Raw genomic sequence first — 16,353 nt, 5'->3', positions numbered from 1 at the left:
ATATGGAGAGGGAGGGAGGGAGAGAGAAAAGGTTGTGGAAATTTAACTTTGGGTGTACTCATGAGAGGACCACTGCTCTCATTGAGTGTCTTGGAAACTTCAAGTGTTGTTTTGAACCATTGCTCTCGACTTGATTACTACTTTCCTTTTAACTAAATAAAAAACATGTTACTACTAATTATTGGGTTGATTAGTAATTTGACATAATTAATTAGTCATCACAAAGCGTGATACTTGAAGAAGCAGCATACTTGTATAGCACATCTACTTTTAAGTATTTGTTTACTCAATATATCTTCATGTCTAATTAAGCTAGCTGTATGAGAATGAGTATGGGTTCTGAGGATGATTGATCTATGCAGATATTTTTCCTCTCGTTGCTTTTTAATCATGTCTTTTCCTTCCAGTTTATGAAGAAGTTTGATGCATGCACATTGTTCTTGAATATATACTATACACACACACACCGTTCTGCTTCATTTTGCACTAGCTGAAATGTTTTCGTTGTGAATTTGTTGATAACCCACTATCCCTTTCCTGCATGCTTGACAAATTCAATGAGGAAGTAGGGCATTTTTTTTATGAATTACGAGTGATTTATTAAGCAGCTGTTGAACTTAACAGATCGAAAAGGTATCAAGAGTCTGTAGAATCAGGAGATTTACAAACAAAACAAGAGACCGGTGCGGAGTTAGAACATAAACTAATAAGTTGACAAGTGATCAAGTTAACGAAATTTGGTTTGAATTTAGTAAAACATACATAGGTGCAATGGAGCTGTAATGAATACTACATAACTAGCTGCAAAGACCAGACCAAAAGTAATGTTACACCATTGTGAAAAGGAAGGACATAATTAAGGACGTTGGGGGATTAATCATAATATGGCCATTTAGGGAAGACCTAATGATTTAAAGATAAGCACATCATTTCTTGCATCTAAATTCAACATGAAAAAGCCATCCACCCAGAGTGCTGTCTCCTTCTTTCCTTTTCAAAATATAAAACACACACTACATACGCATACAAACACGCACCTGCTCATATATAGATGTTAATATAAATAAATAAATATAGTAAGCATATGATACCCTTTCTTCACTCAAACAGTTGCTTGAATGTGCCAATTTCTTGGTGTCAACGAGGATCATTATGATTGGACATGTCTGCTTTCATCATTTTCACCCTTCGCTTTCCTTGTTTTTCCTGTTACAATTTATACCTTTCAGGGGAGAAAATCACGTGCTAAAGCAAAGCAGCAACGATCGAGGTCACAAATAATCTAGCACACAAACTTTAGGAGAAAAACCTGACCATTCAGCCTTTTGGGTTTCATTTACAATATCTTTGTTCATTTGGTTCCCCTCCAATATAATCATTGCACTTAATTAAAGCAGGTTAAATCTTTCTATAATCTACAAAGCTTCTTTCACCCTTTCGAGAGGTGGAAGTCAAAGTGTCCTATATATATATATATATATATATATATATATAGATGTTGTCAAGGCATGGCTCAAAATTCGTCCCCCGTCCTGATTGATTTTGTTTGGTAAATCGTCATTATTATATATGAGACTCTATAATTAGACCCTAAGAACTATATCCTTAGCTAGGTATAAGCAGCCTCCTGTAAATAAAACAGTGAGACGTTGTTAAAAGCTTTCTTTTAATCGTTGATAATTAAGTGGGCAAATTAATCACCCAAAGCTCAAGTGGTAATTAAGAGCAACTGTGTATGACTAGCTAGGTTCCTTAACAAATGTAAGCCAGTAACTGTCTCTAGCTCAATTTAGTGGGGGCATGTATACATAGATCATAAATATGGAAATCCAACTTTTCCTATCTTAATAAAATATATATATTGAATGAGCAGCAACATGAATTAGCTTAGATTTTTAATTTTTGTTTCCCTAAAAGGAGGCTCCAACTCGAGATTCTTTGAGAGCAAAGAGACATATATATTAATACTAATTGAGTAACATTTCAGCTAACAATTAGTTAGTTTGTCTAAGAGAATTAAGTAGAATGTATAGGATAAGGCTTTTAGGCTGTTAATGCCTCTCAATATATTGAGGAGTAAATTTCAAAAGTCCGCCTGGCCGGCCTGATCTACTTATTTTATCTGGTTAATTACATCTTCCATATACATATCTTGTCATTTTGCAACCTTTTGTATATATCACATCATTAGTTTAAACCTGATAATTACTAATTACATCCTCTATATATCAACACAAAAGTCAGTAAAAATAGTATTAATTTAGAGGGAAAATAACAGGAAATTAACCCTATATATATATATAGAACCCATTTTAAGGGAAGCAAAAAATGTAGTGTACGACGGGAGGGTTTTAGTTTCAAGGATCATTTATGAGAATGAAAGAGAATATTTGTTATAGATTGAACGAATTAAACTAGCTTGAAGGTATAGCAGAATACGCGAGCATATATAATTAGCTTATACAGATATACGTGAAAAGTACGTATTCATACAAGTAATATGTGTAGTTAAGCACAGAAAACAGATAGCCCTGTTCTGTAACTAGATTGAGACGAAGGCTAGACCACAGATCCAAGAGGCTAAACCACAATATATAGTTCCGCTCCTTAATCAATCGACCAAAAAGAAAAAAGAGACCTGGCCTTGGTTTTTGCAGCAGTCAATGAAGCTTGGCTTTTTTTTGGCTAATGTTGAGGGAGTGGGGCTTGCATGTGGGGAGAGGCACTGCTTTTAATTTGATGGTTAAACTTCTAGATAACAAATTGAAGACGATATGGACCACCGTTCCATTATGAAATCTCAATATCTTTAGATTAGAGAGTTTTACCGACAACTCCATGATTATCTCTTTTAAGTTTTTAATAATCAAAAGCCAAACAAAATTGATTATCCCCACTTGTCAAGCTATCAATATGTAATAAACCCTCCGGTAGCCCCCCCTCCACTAATTTTGTGTCTCTGTCTCAAAATATCAATCATTTAATTAATTTGGTACGTAAGTATGGCTAATTATATTTCTTAGACGTCTTTATTTATTTATACTTAATACTTCCTAGGCTGTACGTATTCCTATAAGCTCATCAAGGCAGTGTCGTGAGATGTTATTGAAAAACCTTCTTTGATTTTAATTAGCAAATTAATGTCATATTCCATGGTTAACCCATTGATTTAATTAGACAAGGGACAGCCCGTTGATTTATCTCCGTATTTCAACATTCAACAAGATTGTTCATGTCATTTATTTCTTTCTCTCTTTTTTTTTTTTATAACCCAGAGTGTTCGGGTCAGCTTGTATGCACCACAATTAATCCATGAAGCCCATTGAACATCCTGCAAGTCCTATAAACATATAAGACACCTCAGAGATGACAGACGTGCACGATAAGATTGGAACCCATGTGTAGTGAAAGGGAACAAGTCTCTTCCACTGCTGGGCCAGAACCCCATTTATTTCTTGTTCATATGGGTCACATGGTGTTGTCCCTTGTCCAAATAGCGTCAAAAGTATACTAGTAACCTGTGCTCCTTTGCACATCAAGTTATTTAATTTTTAACATAAAATAAAATACACATTAGAAAAAAATTTAACTACATGAAAGTTAAGTTGGTATAAAATGATATGTTTGGTGATTCAAAATTAATCTAAATGATGGATAAAAAATAATTTGATTTAAAATAAAATTTTAAGATGATATTTTTTAAAATATTAAGATAATAGTAATATATTAGATCAACTTGAATCAACTCGAATAAACTTGTCAAATTCATGATCAAAGTCACGTAATCATGATAATTTATAAATTTAAATTGAAATAAATTTTGAAGTTTAATTCTCAATTAACTCAAAATAATTAAAGGATGAAAATAAAAAAAATAATTAAAAAAAATAATAAAAAAACAACTTAAGTCAACTCATATTAACATGTCAAACATGTAACTTGAATAATAAAATTAAGATAATCTCGTAGAAAATAAATCAAAATAAATTATGAAACTCGATTTAAAATCAACCCAATATTGAAAGATAAAATTAAAAAAATTAATTTTAAAAAAATCTAAGTTTACTTAAGCTAACTTGACAAACTCGTAAACTAAATTATGAAACTAGAATAGTCTCATAAAATATAAATTAAAACAAATTATAAAGCTAGATTCATAATAAATAAAGAATTATTATTTTGTTATTAATAAAAAAAAAATTTAAGCATGCAAGATAGAATTATTATTTTTATAAGATATATTTGACATTAAAAAAATAATTAAAAACAAAATAGTCTATTGGGTTTTTTAAACTACAAGATACTGATTTATCTGTCAGTACATACAATTTTAATTGAGATTTTTTTTTTTTTTTTTAAGAAAATAAACAGTTAAGATCGCCGAAGAATTAGTCATCCTCCCAACCTACTTAATTTTTTTTTTTTTGAACTCAACACTGGGTGATAGCTGTTTCCCAACTCGTTTCCGCTGATTCGATGCCTGTATCTACTTGTGTTAAAGCAAGCCAATGGAATTATTGTCATTTGGGTTTCGACTCTTCTTCATCCATGCAAATTGCACTGTTTTAATGGAACTAAGCACCACCACCACGCAATGAGCCATGCTAGTTCCTCTCTCACACTTCCTCAAATCCACAAAATGGCAAATTCCCACAAAAAGCTACAACACATGGGTTTTAGCCATAAAAAACGCCTCTTCTCCTCACAAAGCTTTGCAACTCTACACTCATATGCACCGCCAATCCATACCTTTTGATACCTTCTCAATACTCTTTACTCTAAAATCATGTACCCATTTCAAGAACCTCACGATAATTCACCACTTGCATTCCCATATAATCAAACTTGGCTTCAATACACATGTTTATGTTTCCACTTGCCTCCTACATGCATACGTTGTCATGTCGTTTGATCAAGCGTGTGATTTGTTCGATGAAATGCCTCAGAGAAATATAGTTACATGGAACACGATGATTACTGGGTATTCAAGGTCAGGGAGTATCAATAAAGCACGTTCTCTTTTTGAGGCTATGCCTGTGAGGGATGCAGCTTCATGGTCCGCCATGATTACCTGTTATGTTAATAACGGGTTTCGGGATCAAGGGCTGTCATTTTTTCGAGAAATGATGGCTAATGAGAACCCAAAACCAGACCAAGTGACTGTAGGTTCTGTTTTATCGGGTTGTGCACACATGGGTTCTCTTGGATTGTTAGCTGGGAAATCAGTTCATGGCTTTGTAGTGAAGAATGGGTGGGAGTTGAACGTGGATATTGGCACGCTTCTTGTTGACATGTATGCCAAGTGTGGATTCTTGAAGAATGCTGTCTGGGTTTTTGTTTTGATGCAAGAAAGAAATGTCTCGACTTGGACTGCATTGATATGTGGTGCAGCGCAACACGGCTTTTGTCAAGAGGTGTTATCGTTGTTTAAGATGATGCAAGAAGCAGGTGTTAGGCCTAACGAGATGACTTTCACGGGGATTCTTAATGCCTGTGCGCGTAAGGGGTTGATTGAGGAGGGTCGCAAGTATTTTAAAATGATCAAAGAGACTGGTTTGGATCCTAGAATTCAGCATTATGGATGCATGGTTGATATGTTTGGTAAGGCAGGGTTTTTAGAAGAAGCTTATGAGGTTATTAAAGAGATGGAATTTGAGCCTAACATTGTCATCTGGGGTTCCTTTTTATCAGCGTGCAAGATGCATAAGCAATTTGACATCGCTGATAGAGTGATAGGGCGGGTCTTGAGGGATATAAAACCAGAGAATGATGGAGGGATTTATAGTCTTGTATCTGATTTGTATGTTTTAAATAAGAAATGGGATGATGCAGAAAGGGTGAGGAACTTAGTGCTTAACCAAAATGTGAGAAAAGCCAGGGGCTCTAGTTGTATCTGAAGTGGATTACTGTTATCGAGAGCTCAGTTTTCCCGTCTTCAGGCAGCACATAAAGATTGAAGAACTGTGCGCTAATTAATGAAACCGCATGCTGATTGTAATGGGCTTACTGTCTCTTGTTCATAGAGAGACGATCGCATATTCTTGATTTCCATCTAACTTCGTTTCAATTCTTAAAATTCTTGAGTCAACAGAATCTCAGAAGATGAACATGGGCAGTGGGGAAGAAGGATTTTTTATGCTTCGTGCTCTGTCATTTGTTTTGGATAGTGACTAGTGAGAATTCGAGGTTGCCTAACCTTTGCTCTTCAGCTTGGATCCATAAATCAGCTGGACTTTTAGTGTTATTTACACATCGATATATTCATATATACTTTTGTTTGGGATTTTTCATTAAATCAAGGTGAAATAATCAGTTCTTCTGGTTTTCTTATCATAATTTCGAGGTAGGTTTTGTTTGTTTTCTACTCATCAAGTAGATCAACGTGGACTCGAATCTTTTTCACTTGCATCTCCCTTGAAACTTATTGTCATCAAAGTTGATCTGATTTGGGATTCTGGCAAAACCAGAATGGGGGAATGTCATCACAAGCTAGCACCAAGGCTATAACCAGGATGTTTTTGTTTGTTGCATGTTCTTTTTAGCAACCAGTCTCTCCAAAGATATTGTGGTTTTATTTACAAGACAAAGAAATCTATCACATCAACGTTTTAACACTGGGATTTCTGGCTCTGCTAACAATATCTGAGGTTTACAGACTGTTAAAAGAAATTATGGTTTCACAAAATGTGCTTCATTAGAAGCTTATCCTGTAAAATATTTCTTCTGATTGTAAATCGGACTGTGCTTGAATCTTGATAGCTTTCTTTTTAACAGTTCCACCACTAGACTACTGTTTCAAGAACCCAATTCTGTTCATCTCTTTCAAATTTCTGGGAGTGGTCATTTTCAGTTGGGAATTACACTCCCAGAAATCTCAGCACACCCAATATAACACTGCCCACTAACAATTTGAAGCAACAAAAGCACCAACTACCGAATTCTCCGGCCACCATCAAGAAAACTTTTCTCAACAGCCTTAGCTGAGTGAAAGCCAAACTTTTTTCAAGAGAAGAGAAGTAATTGGTCTTGGCTTCTGCAAAAGCTTCCTTGATGTTATTTTACAACTACAGCTCAGAGCAACAGCAGAAGAAGCTCCTTGTGAACTAACAGTTGCTCCTTCCGGGCTTGCCTTCTTTGAAAAAACTGTGGGCACTGGCCCTGAGGCTGTCAAGGGACAGCTCATTAAGGTAATTATGAAATTCCTTCCTTCTTCTTTGCCATTTCAGACTTCAGAAGAAAAGCAGGCAACCAAAATCGTTAGTTATGTCCACAAGTTTTTGTGGGCAGGCACCGTTTGGCAATTTTTATGAGCTATATAGTATATAACATCAAATTTGAATCACACCTAAGCCGGTTTTAAAACTTAACCATGTGATTTATTGGAGATTTGCAGTTTTTTAAATGATCAATTTGTTCATCTTGGAATATTGATATATTAATTATTTTTTGTATGGAATTACATCCTAGTTATTTCATTCTCAGGAATTATATTGCATTTTTTTTCAGATTTTCAAGATTTCTATCGAAAATATAAGAGCTGATAGTAACCAGATATTAGATCCATATGTGCGTGTAATATGCTTTTTGATTGGGTCCATGAACGGAAATCTAACAAGTACTACACAGTTATAAAACTTCAACTAGGGTTGATCGGGATTATCCGTTTAAAAAAAATTATTAAAAAAAATTAAAATAATATTATTTTAATTTTTTTAATAAATTAATTATATTTTATCAAATTTTGCTCTTAACATGAATCTTTATCTAGATTAAACCAAGTTAATCTTTTTTTATTTTTTTTTAAATTTAAACTGATTTAAATCACAGGTTAACATGCCGAGTATATTTGATTTTATGCCGTTGTGGTACATCATTGTCTTGACATAGTAATTCAAGAGATTGAAATTAAAACAAATTAAAAAGTAAAGGGTTTAGTTGGATTTAATCTCAAGTTTAGGATATCTTTGGACCAATTAGCCAAAATTGAAAAAGTGAGGACTCTAGTTCTAATAAAGCCATTCAAGAGCTGAGATTCATTCGAACTCGTACAAGCAGATCCTAATCCGGAAATAGAAATACTAATCCTCAAAACCAAACATCCTCTAATCGCTTCACCGATTAAAATCACACAAACCTACAAAACCCTAGCAACCCCGAAGCTAAGTCACCAAAACCTCTACAGCAAAAGCAAAGCTTGTTCGAAAAAAATGGCGAAATCTATGAGATCGAAGAGAGAGAAGAGGCTACGAGCAATAAGGAGAGATCTAGTACAGCCTCTTTGTGACAAGAAAGATGAAGCAAAGTTTGCTGTTCTAGAAGCTGCCCTCGCAGCTCCCAAGCTTCCTGTTAAACCCTCTCCATTCGCTTCTTCTTCCTCTTCTTCTGCTATGGACACAACGACAACTACCACCACCACCACCACCACCACCATCACCACAGATACTCAAATTGGTATGTCTAGTTTCGTTCGTTTCCCTTTTTGTACTCTGATATGTTCTGTCTTTGGTTTTTTATCTCTTGTTGATTATTTAGGTTCAACGAGGAATTCATATGGGTTTGGAATTAAGTTTTAATGGCTATGTCATCATTGTTGAATACTGGAATTTGATAATTGATGTCTAGTTTATGCCAATTCGTAGTAATGCAGTAGTACGGAGAACATTATTTATAAATTCCTCATTTAGGGGTTGTTGCTAGAATTGAACGAAGTATCTGCAAGTGGCTACTAGATTCTTCTTGGCATAAATTGTGATTGACCATGATGGTTTACTCTTTATTAGCAGCCGAGAAGGGCTACAAGGTGTTTCTAAGCCTAATTATTAGATCCTCATGTAGGGTGTTTACTTTTTACTACATCTTCACATTGTTTGGTTGTTGATTTAGGAGTTTCTGTGTTTATTTTCCTCCCTGCGAAGATGCGGAAGGGACTGTGATGATTTCAGTGTGAAAGGTCTCGTTCGTCGTAATTGGCTTTTACAGGCCTTGACGACCATCCACCCATATTCTGAGTCTCTTTCATTTTAATCTTTTAATTTTATTATTTTTTTGTTTCTTTTTTTCATTTTGTTATGGTAGTTTATTGGCCGATGATTAGACTAACATCAAAGACAAGCATATGTCTGAAATTATATGTTGAGCAATCTAATCTTCTCTATGAGGCCAATCCTGTGTATTATATAGGTATTTGCTTCATATTTTACTCGGTTTGGTTCTCTGGAAATTTAATTTTGTTTCTATTCTTGGTATGCAATTGCCTTTGATGAAACAAATGGTGTATCTCTCACATGAATATCTGTGATTACAAACTTACTGCTTCCTTTGTAGGCTTTTTACACTCTGTTTTTAGAGTTGCTTGAATAAATGAAATCTTGTTTGTCTGTCAATGTAGATCTTTTGAAAAGTAGATTGACACAATTGGTTACATAATGATTATAAGCATGGTTCAATTGATAATTTCTGTGGTTATTAAAATCGCACTTTTTTTGCACGAGTACTTTCCTGTTTTACAGTGCTAGAATCGACACTTTTGCTCAGAAAGCTCAATTGATGATCTTATAGATTTTCCAGTTTCTCATGTTTGTGGCTTTTCCCCAGTTCTTTTTCCCCCTTTTCAAATTTTATTGCAACTAGCAATAGATTGATATCTCATCAGTCAGAAGCAAATTTAAAAATTCAACGAGTTAACAAACTATATATTTCCTGGTAGCACGATCAAAAATCTCAATATGTTGACTATGATCTTGCTTTGGCCCCACAACAGATATGGAAATGGACGATGGCAATCAAACAGAGAGGTCATTGAAGCCGATAGGGAAGAAGCTAAAAAAGAAATTGAAGCTGTCAAGAAAGAAGAACCATGGAAAGGGGAGGATCAGGAGGAAACATATTTAATTTGCAAGCACTAATAATGCTATTGACATTTTCATCTCTTGCTGACTTTATTTCGTAATTTAGGCTGGCTAAGTTTTGTATGTTTGAGGCTGCTGTTTTACATTTTGGTTATCGTGTTTTTGAGATTCTACTGTCATTTGGAAGGTGTTGAATTTTGGAGGGCACGTGCCATGAAATCCATCCTATGCAGGTGGAAACTTAGGACCATAAATGGATTGGAGTGTGTCATTGGAGATGGGCAATTCCAGCTGATTCGAGTCTTATTGTGTGTTTGTTTAAGTAAATAGATTGTTTTTTTCTAAAGAAAATTTATGTTTTTATATTATTTTAATATGTTAGTGTTAAAAATAAATTTTAAAAAATTAAAAAAATATTATATTGATATTATGAAAATTAATTGCTATTATATTATTAAATACTTTCTTATTTTTAGTAGTGAGAGGGCCTTAGGTTTTGTTTGGGATTGTTGACTTCCATTATTGACTTCTCCATCGCTGTTGTAATATTTAATTTCTGATTCCTTGTTTACTGAAGGTCCGAGTCATGTTTAGAAGGTAGAAGGTTAATCTAGTTAATTTTTAATTATTATTTTTTAAATAATATTATTTTAAGAAAAAAATTTACTTATTTAATCCAAGTTAGATTTTAAATTTATGATCATCGAGTTCTACCTGCGAAGTTTCAACTCTCCAGATTTACGCACATTCTCTTGGAGGAGAATTGGCCACTTCTTAGTCCATGCTATTGGAAATTAGCTTTGGGGCACTGGCTGTATTTCAGTAACTATACGCTGCACGTTGAATTCTTTAGCTTGATTTGAATAAAAATATATTTTTTATTTTAAATTATTCTTAGGATATTTTTACATCATTTTAATGTATTATATTAAAAATAATTTTTTTGTTTTAAAAATATCATTTTAATTTTTCGTCGCTCATTCTAGTCTAATCTCATAGCTCTTGATTGCATGAAGACGGAAATAGGACTTCATTTCTCCCTTTGTGGGAGTGAAAGAAACGGACACTTAACAGTTAACACCATTATTGGATCACCTCTCTTTCGGCTCTCTCCTTGATCCATTTTTCGTGAAAATGAATAAATAAAGTATTTAGGAATTTCTACTAGATCAAATTCATCAAGGTCAACTGTTGGCTTAATTGACCAGGTAAGGCGTGACGTAGCCTCTGTTTTAACCTAGTTAAATAAAACGTCGGGCTTATCGAATTTAATACCACGCGCAATCTTTTTGTTTATATAAAGTTTTTTTTATAGTATTTTAATAAATTCAGACAATGACCAAACCGCCCAACTGTAACTGTTTTGTATTTAGACCAGTAAATATAAGATAAAAATGAAGTGCATGAGCCTGGCATGCACAGCGACAAGTTGCCATATACATACGTTGGTTAACGCCTTTTCTAACATAAAAAAAATAACAATGAGAAATCATTTTGAATAAAAAAAAAATTCCAAAACTCCAATCTAGTATTTCCGGTGTGATGAAGGATAAAAAAAAAACATCTCAATAACATTTTTTTTATCAACTAAAACCTATTGATATCAAGATTAATTTTTTTATACATGTAGAATTAATCAAGTACACACAAGCTCACATTTAATAAAAACAAATTTACTTTTTTCTATTGTTGAAATATAGTTAATCAATATTTTCTCAGCCATGTTTTATTTTTTAACCTCTTCTCCTCTCATCTCTCAAGTTAAATTTTTTAACCAAAATCTAAAATTAAAAGGACAAAAAAAAAATCGACAATATCAACAGATTAGTGTCATCATGTCACAAATACAAACAATTTTCAAACACATTTAACCACAACTCACAGGATAAACAGAACGTGCAAAAATTCAAACAAAAAAGGTTCAGAACTATAAATGTGTACTCGGTGCAACGCGTCACAATGTTTTCCCATACAAATTAGTGTTTTTTCCTGTAATAAATATCTTGTGGAGTGACGTTAAGGGGCAAGTATATATGGCATCGCTGTTCGAGACTAGTGCAAATTTAACTTGAAAATAATTGCAACTTGCCAATCTATCACTTCAATCCTTCCTTCTTCTTCTTCCTCCTCGTTTTTTTTCCTGCATTGACTGTCTGAGAAAAGGACTTCAGAAGGACAGATACAGAAAATGGGTCCCTTTTTGCAGACTGCCGCCCGCCATTGTATACACGGGGCTGTACAGATAATGTTTATCTGCAAGACTGCATCCTGTTTTTTTCAAATTACCCATTACAGACCTTGAGATTCTCGACCTATCTAAGCATTGACAAGCCGTTTTATATGGTTTCGAAAGGTTAGAGAAGAACTGGTAAATATATAATTCATAGAAGGATCATGGCTTAACGGCTGTGTATCCATAACTTGCTTCAATGAAACATCAATTCTGAATTCTGATTATTTTAGCTTATTTGGTTATAATATAATCGAGAATTAACTGCCTGTTTATTCAGCTCGAAGCCCAGTGGGTCTCTCGATGATGGAAATGGACATATATCTGATGAGTTGAAGAAATCTATAACATATATATTCCGCAAAATCTAAATTATATGACAATAAGCTATCACGTACTGGGATATTAGTATGAAAGGAACATTAATAGATAAAGCATTTCCCTGATACACATACAGGGTATACCTAATTCAGGCTAAGTTCCCAATGATACACACACGCATGTATACATGAAAAGAAGAAGAAGAAGAAGAAGAAGAAGAAGCGTGGCAGCTTCTCCGCCACTCCTTTCTTCCAATTCATTTGACTAGTTGAGTGTCACTTTGTCATTTTTGGCTGTATAGTCAATTTGAATGGAAGAATCCTGAATAATATGGAAGGGGGAAAATGGCAGGTTCGTCATTTTATCATTGATTGAATGTTTAAGAAAAGGAAGGATAAAAAAACGATACTTGCATATTCAAAAGAGTATGAAGACGTGGTCTTGAGTAAATTAGAAAAGAGGAACCTCCTTCTTTTACTACTTTTTTTTCTTTTTCTTTAAGTGTAAGTGTTTGGATAATGCACATCTTAATTAATCTTTTGAGACCTTAAAATTAACAAAGAGTAATCCATTTTTAACCATACAGGTAAAGGGCTTGTTCATTAAAGTTTAATTTTCAAATTATACTATCCTAAATAAATAATATCGTAATTATTATTGATTCTATACAAAATTAATTTTTTTCAGACTCTCAATTTAACTATAAAATTAACAAAAAATCCTTGGTACCCGCTTCATTAAATTATTTATCATTTTTTTTTTAGTTTTAACATATCCAAGTTACAAAACCACAATCAATTTTACTAAGTAACAAATTAAATATATTATCTTCAAATCTCAAACAATTCCTGAAATATAAATCATACATTAATACAATAAAATTATTATAGTAAAACAAGTAAAAGACTCAAATATACAAACAATATATAAATACCACAAACAATTTTTAACTTAAAATGTAAATGATTAGAATAAAAACAGATAAGTTTGTTTACTTGGTGGAGTGAAACTTGATAAGAAATAAAACTAGGTGAAATTTGTAGATAATGGATCTTCATGTAAGTAATTTATAATATCTCACATAAATTAATTATTTTTTTTTATAATGTTACTATTCATTTTTTATAGATGGTTTGTTTCATTATTAATCAAGAAGTTGAAATTAAGAAAATTGAACTAGTGAATTACTTAATCCATTTTAGATAAATATCATGATCACCATGAAATTACTATTAATGCATGATTTTTAATATGAAAAGTAATAATGATTACAAAATAATTTTCATATATAAACAAGGAAATATTTTTCACCGGTATTTTTATTGGTTTTTTTTTAAAAAAAATTTTTGATAATAAACATGCATTTTCCAACCCAAAAGAGAAAAAAAAATGCTTATTTACAATCACTACAAAAAAAAAATGTCTTATTTGTTTTGACGTTTCTTTAATTTATTTTGAGCATATATTCTCTCATATATACTGATTTGTTTGTATGGGTACAGTGCTCTTTAATAAATTTATATTTTGGTTGATTTCTTAACTTCTGATCAGTAAACAGGGGAGGGTGTTTGATTATATTTTGTATGTTTTCTAACCTGTCTCTTATTATTCTACTTCTCCTGTTCAGCCATATTTTTTATGGCTAAATTATCTGTTAATTAATATATTTCTCGTCTTTCATAAGGAAAAAAAAAAAAAAAAGCCAACCCCCTCACATTTTGTATTATAGTCTTATGTGGATATTTTCATTAGAAGGTGTTTGTGATCAAGAAGATAAATGATGTCTAAAACTTGTAATGCAAACCGAAAAATCCCTCAAACTTTAGAAAACTTTGCCTTTTATTTTAAGGTACGTGGATTGAGTCATCTACATTAATAATTTGTTTAACGTAATCTTTATATTAGTAACGTTGTTAATAATAAACAACAATTATACTAATAAGCCATTTTTCCTCGATCGTAATCCGTACGTATACTCTACACACAGGGTGTAATACATATAAAAATGTTCCCGAACTTTAAGTAAGAGTTTATAAATTCGGTTGAAATTGTTTATTAAAAATATTTTTTATTTTAAAAAATAAATTAATGTTTTTTAAATATTCTTTTATAATTTTGATTCTCTTATTAAAACTATAAAAAAATACTTGAAAAAGTAATTTAAAAATATTATAATATTGACAACGCCAACTATTGTCTTAATCTTTTCTCACTTACAATTGTTAGGAGAATTGATGATTGTTTAGGAATTAATAATATGAAAATAACATTATATTTAAAATATTATTTCTCCATCTACCAAAGTGGTTATTGGATGAAGACAAATACACCTCGAAGATCATATATAGAAAGGTCTTGAGAGTTGAGGTAGCAAAACAAATAATCTTTTAGGAATGAGTTGAATTTTGTGTAAAAGAGAAAAAATAAAAAGAACAACCAAAGACATATATTTTATAGTATTGAGTGACAAAGTATTTTTTTTATTATTATTTTTTGGAAGAAGTGCAATAAACTATTTAAAAACCATGATTTTTGGATGAAAAAACATAAAAAAATTACCTACGAAATTAATTATGCGCTAAGCCCAAGTATATATAAACTTGACAAGAAACCAAACCTAACACTTTTAAGTTAAGTTAAGCACTAAGTCCAAGCACATTTAAATTTAACAAGATATCAAACCTAATATCTTTGGATTTAGCTAAGTGTTAAACTAAGTACATATGGATCTAGTAAAATATTCAGACCCATCATTCTTGGATTTGAAATTATTTCAAGACCAAATACATATGGAAATAATAGTCTTTATAATCCTTATTTCAAGTTACAAGGTCATTCTTATCATTATAAAAATTTAGAATAGTCATTTCTTTACACCTCTATATATCTAAAAATCTTTTAAAAACTTGTCATATTCCAATCAATATTAATATTGATGTAAATGTAATATCTATTGATATTAATGTCGTGTAAAAGATATTTCCATCAACATTAATATTGATATAAAGATTATTTCCATCAACATTAATGTTATGTAAGAGATTTTTTTTCTCTTCAAAAATTTTTAAAATAAAATGACTCTCTAACCTTTTAATAAAAAAATAAAGTTTAAGAGTTATAAATATTCTTCAAACTATCGAGGTAAAATGTTCATATTTTTATTATCTTATCATACATTCTTAGAGTATTTATCATACAAAAACTAACATGATGGTCCCTAAAACCTAATGTTTATTCTTTTATTTATTACAATTTCTTATTAAAAAATCATTAACTTAATTATTAGAGATTCCTAAACCCCATAAAAATAACAATTTCGCAAGAATTAGATTTCTATCACCAATTATATGTTCTATCAATTTTAAAAAATGAATTACTATTTTGAACATGTAATTACTCATTATCTAAATAAACATTTAATAACTTTATTTCCGCATGTTGGATTCTAGAATTACATCAAATAGGATATAAAATATCATCATTTAGCAAAATTCACCTTTTAATTTATTTAAAGTTGCACATTTTTTCGTTTGGAAAACAGTTCCTTTATTCTTCATGCAAATGTCGGATGTTTAAATAATAATCACATTAAATGCACGTTATTATCTAATGATGAAGTTTCACTTTTTTTTCTTGATGTAACAATTGGATTATAGGAGAACAATATATATACTTTTTTAATATATGTATGCGAATCCATTTCATGTGGGAATTTTATCATCCCTCCAACAAATAGAAAGGTATTATTAACCTCAGCATATATATATATATATATATATATATATATATTAAAGCCTCCGCTACTTACTCGCTGCCTATATAGAACCCCCAAAATAGCAGTTGCAAATTTCTGGTACCTAATAATTAATTAAGAATAAATTGCTGAAAAAAATCCCACTTTACCTTAAAATTTAAGAAATCAATCCAACAACTTGAAAAATAAAATACAACTGC

At 31.8% G+C, this 16,353-nt stretch overlaps 2 protein-coding genes and 1 non-coding gene across 3 annotated transcripts; all 3 read left to right on the top strand.

Annotated features, from left to right (window-relative positions):
- Positions 1-4,371: 4,371 nt before the first annotated feature.
- Positions 4,372-6,317, top strand: LOC118054620 (pentatricopeptide repeat-containing protein At5g66520). The gene has a single exon (XM_035066257.2). It carries the CDS (start codon positions 4,602-4,604, stop codon positions 5,895-5,897), a length of 1,296 nt encoding a protein of 431 aa, XP_034922148.1. The 5' UTR covers positions 4,372-4,601; the 3' UTR covers positions 5,898-6,317.
- A 1,822-nt stretch (positions 6,318-8,139) lies between these two features.
- LOC118054617 (uncharacterized) lies at positions 8,140-10,055 on the top strand. The gene is made up of 2 exons (XM_035066250.2): positions 8,140-8,451; positions 9,761-10,055. The coding sequence occupies exons 1-2, from the start codon at positions 8,208-8,210 to the stop codon at positions 9,889-9,891; spliced, it is 375 nt and encodes a 124-aa protein (XP_034922141.1). The 5' UTR covers positions 8,140-8,207; the 3' UTR covers positions 9,892-10,055.
- On the top strand, positions 8,925-9,012 carry LOC118054757 (small nucleolar RNA Z43). The gene has a single exon (XR_004688548.1). It is a non-coding gene; the product is annotated as a small nucleolar RNA Z43 (small nucleolar RNA).
- Positions 10,056-16,353: the final 6,298 nt, after the last annotated feature.

This window comes from Populus alba, chromosome 3 (genome assembly GCF_005239225.2).
Source record: "Populus alba chromosome 3, ASM523922v2, whole genome shotgun sequence".
Taxonomy (NCBI): domain Eukaryota; kingdom Viridiplantae; phylum Streptophyta; class Magnoliopsida; order Malpighiales; family Salicaceae; genus Populus; species Populus alba.
The sequence above is the reverse complement of the archived record's forward strand: the minus strand, read 5'-3'. Positions and strand labels throughout refer to the sequence as shown.

What these genes read in the sequence shown, in the direction of transcription:
- LOC118054620 (XM_035066257.2), top strand. Translation starts at nt 4,602, where the DNA reads ATGCTAGTTCCTCTCTCACACTTCCTCAAATCCACAAAATGGCAAATT.
- LOC118054617 (XM_035066250.2), top strand. Translation starts at nt 8,208, where the DNA reads ATGGCGAAATCTATGAGATCGAAGAGAGAGAAGAGGCTACGAGCAATA. An exon ending in CACCACAGATACTCAAATTG is followed by an intron (nt 8,452 to 9,760) that starts GTATGTCTAGTT and finishes GCCCCACAACAG; the next exon opens with ATATGGAAATGGACGATGGC.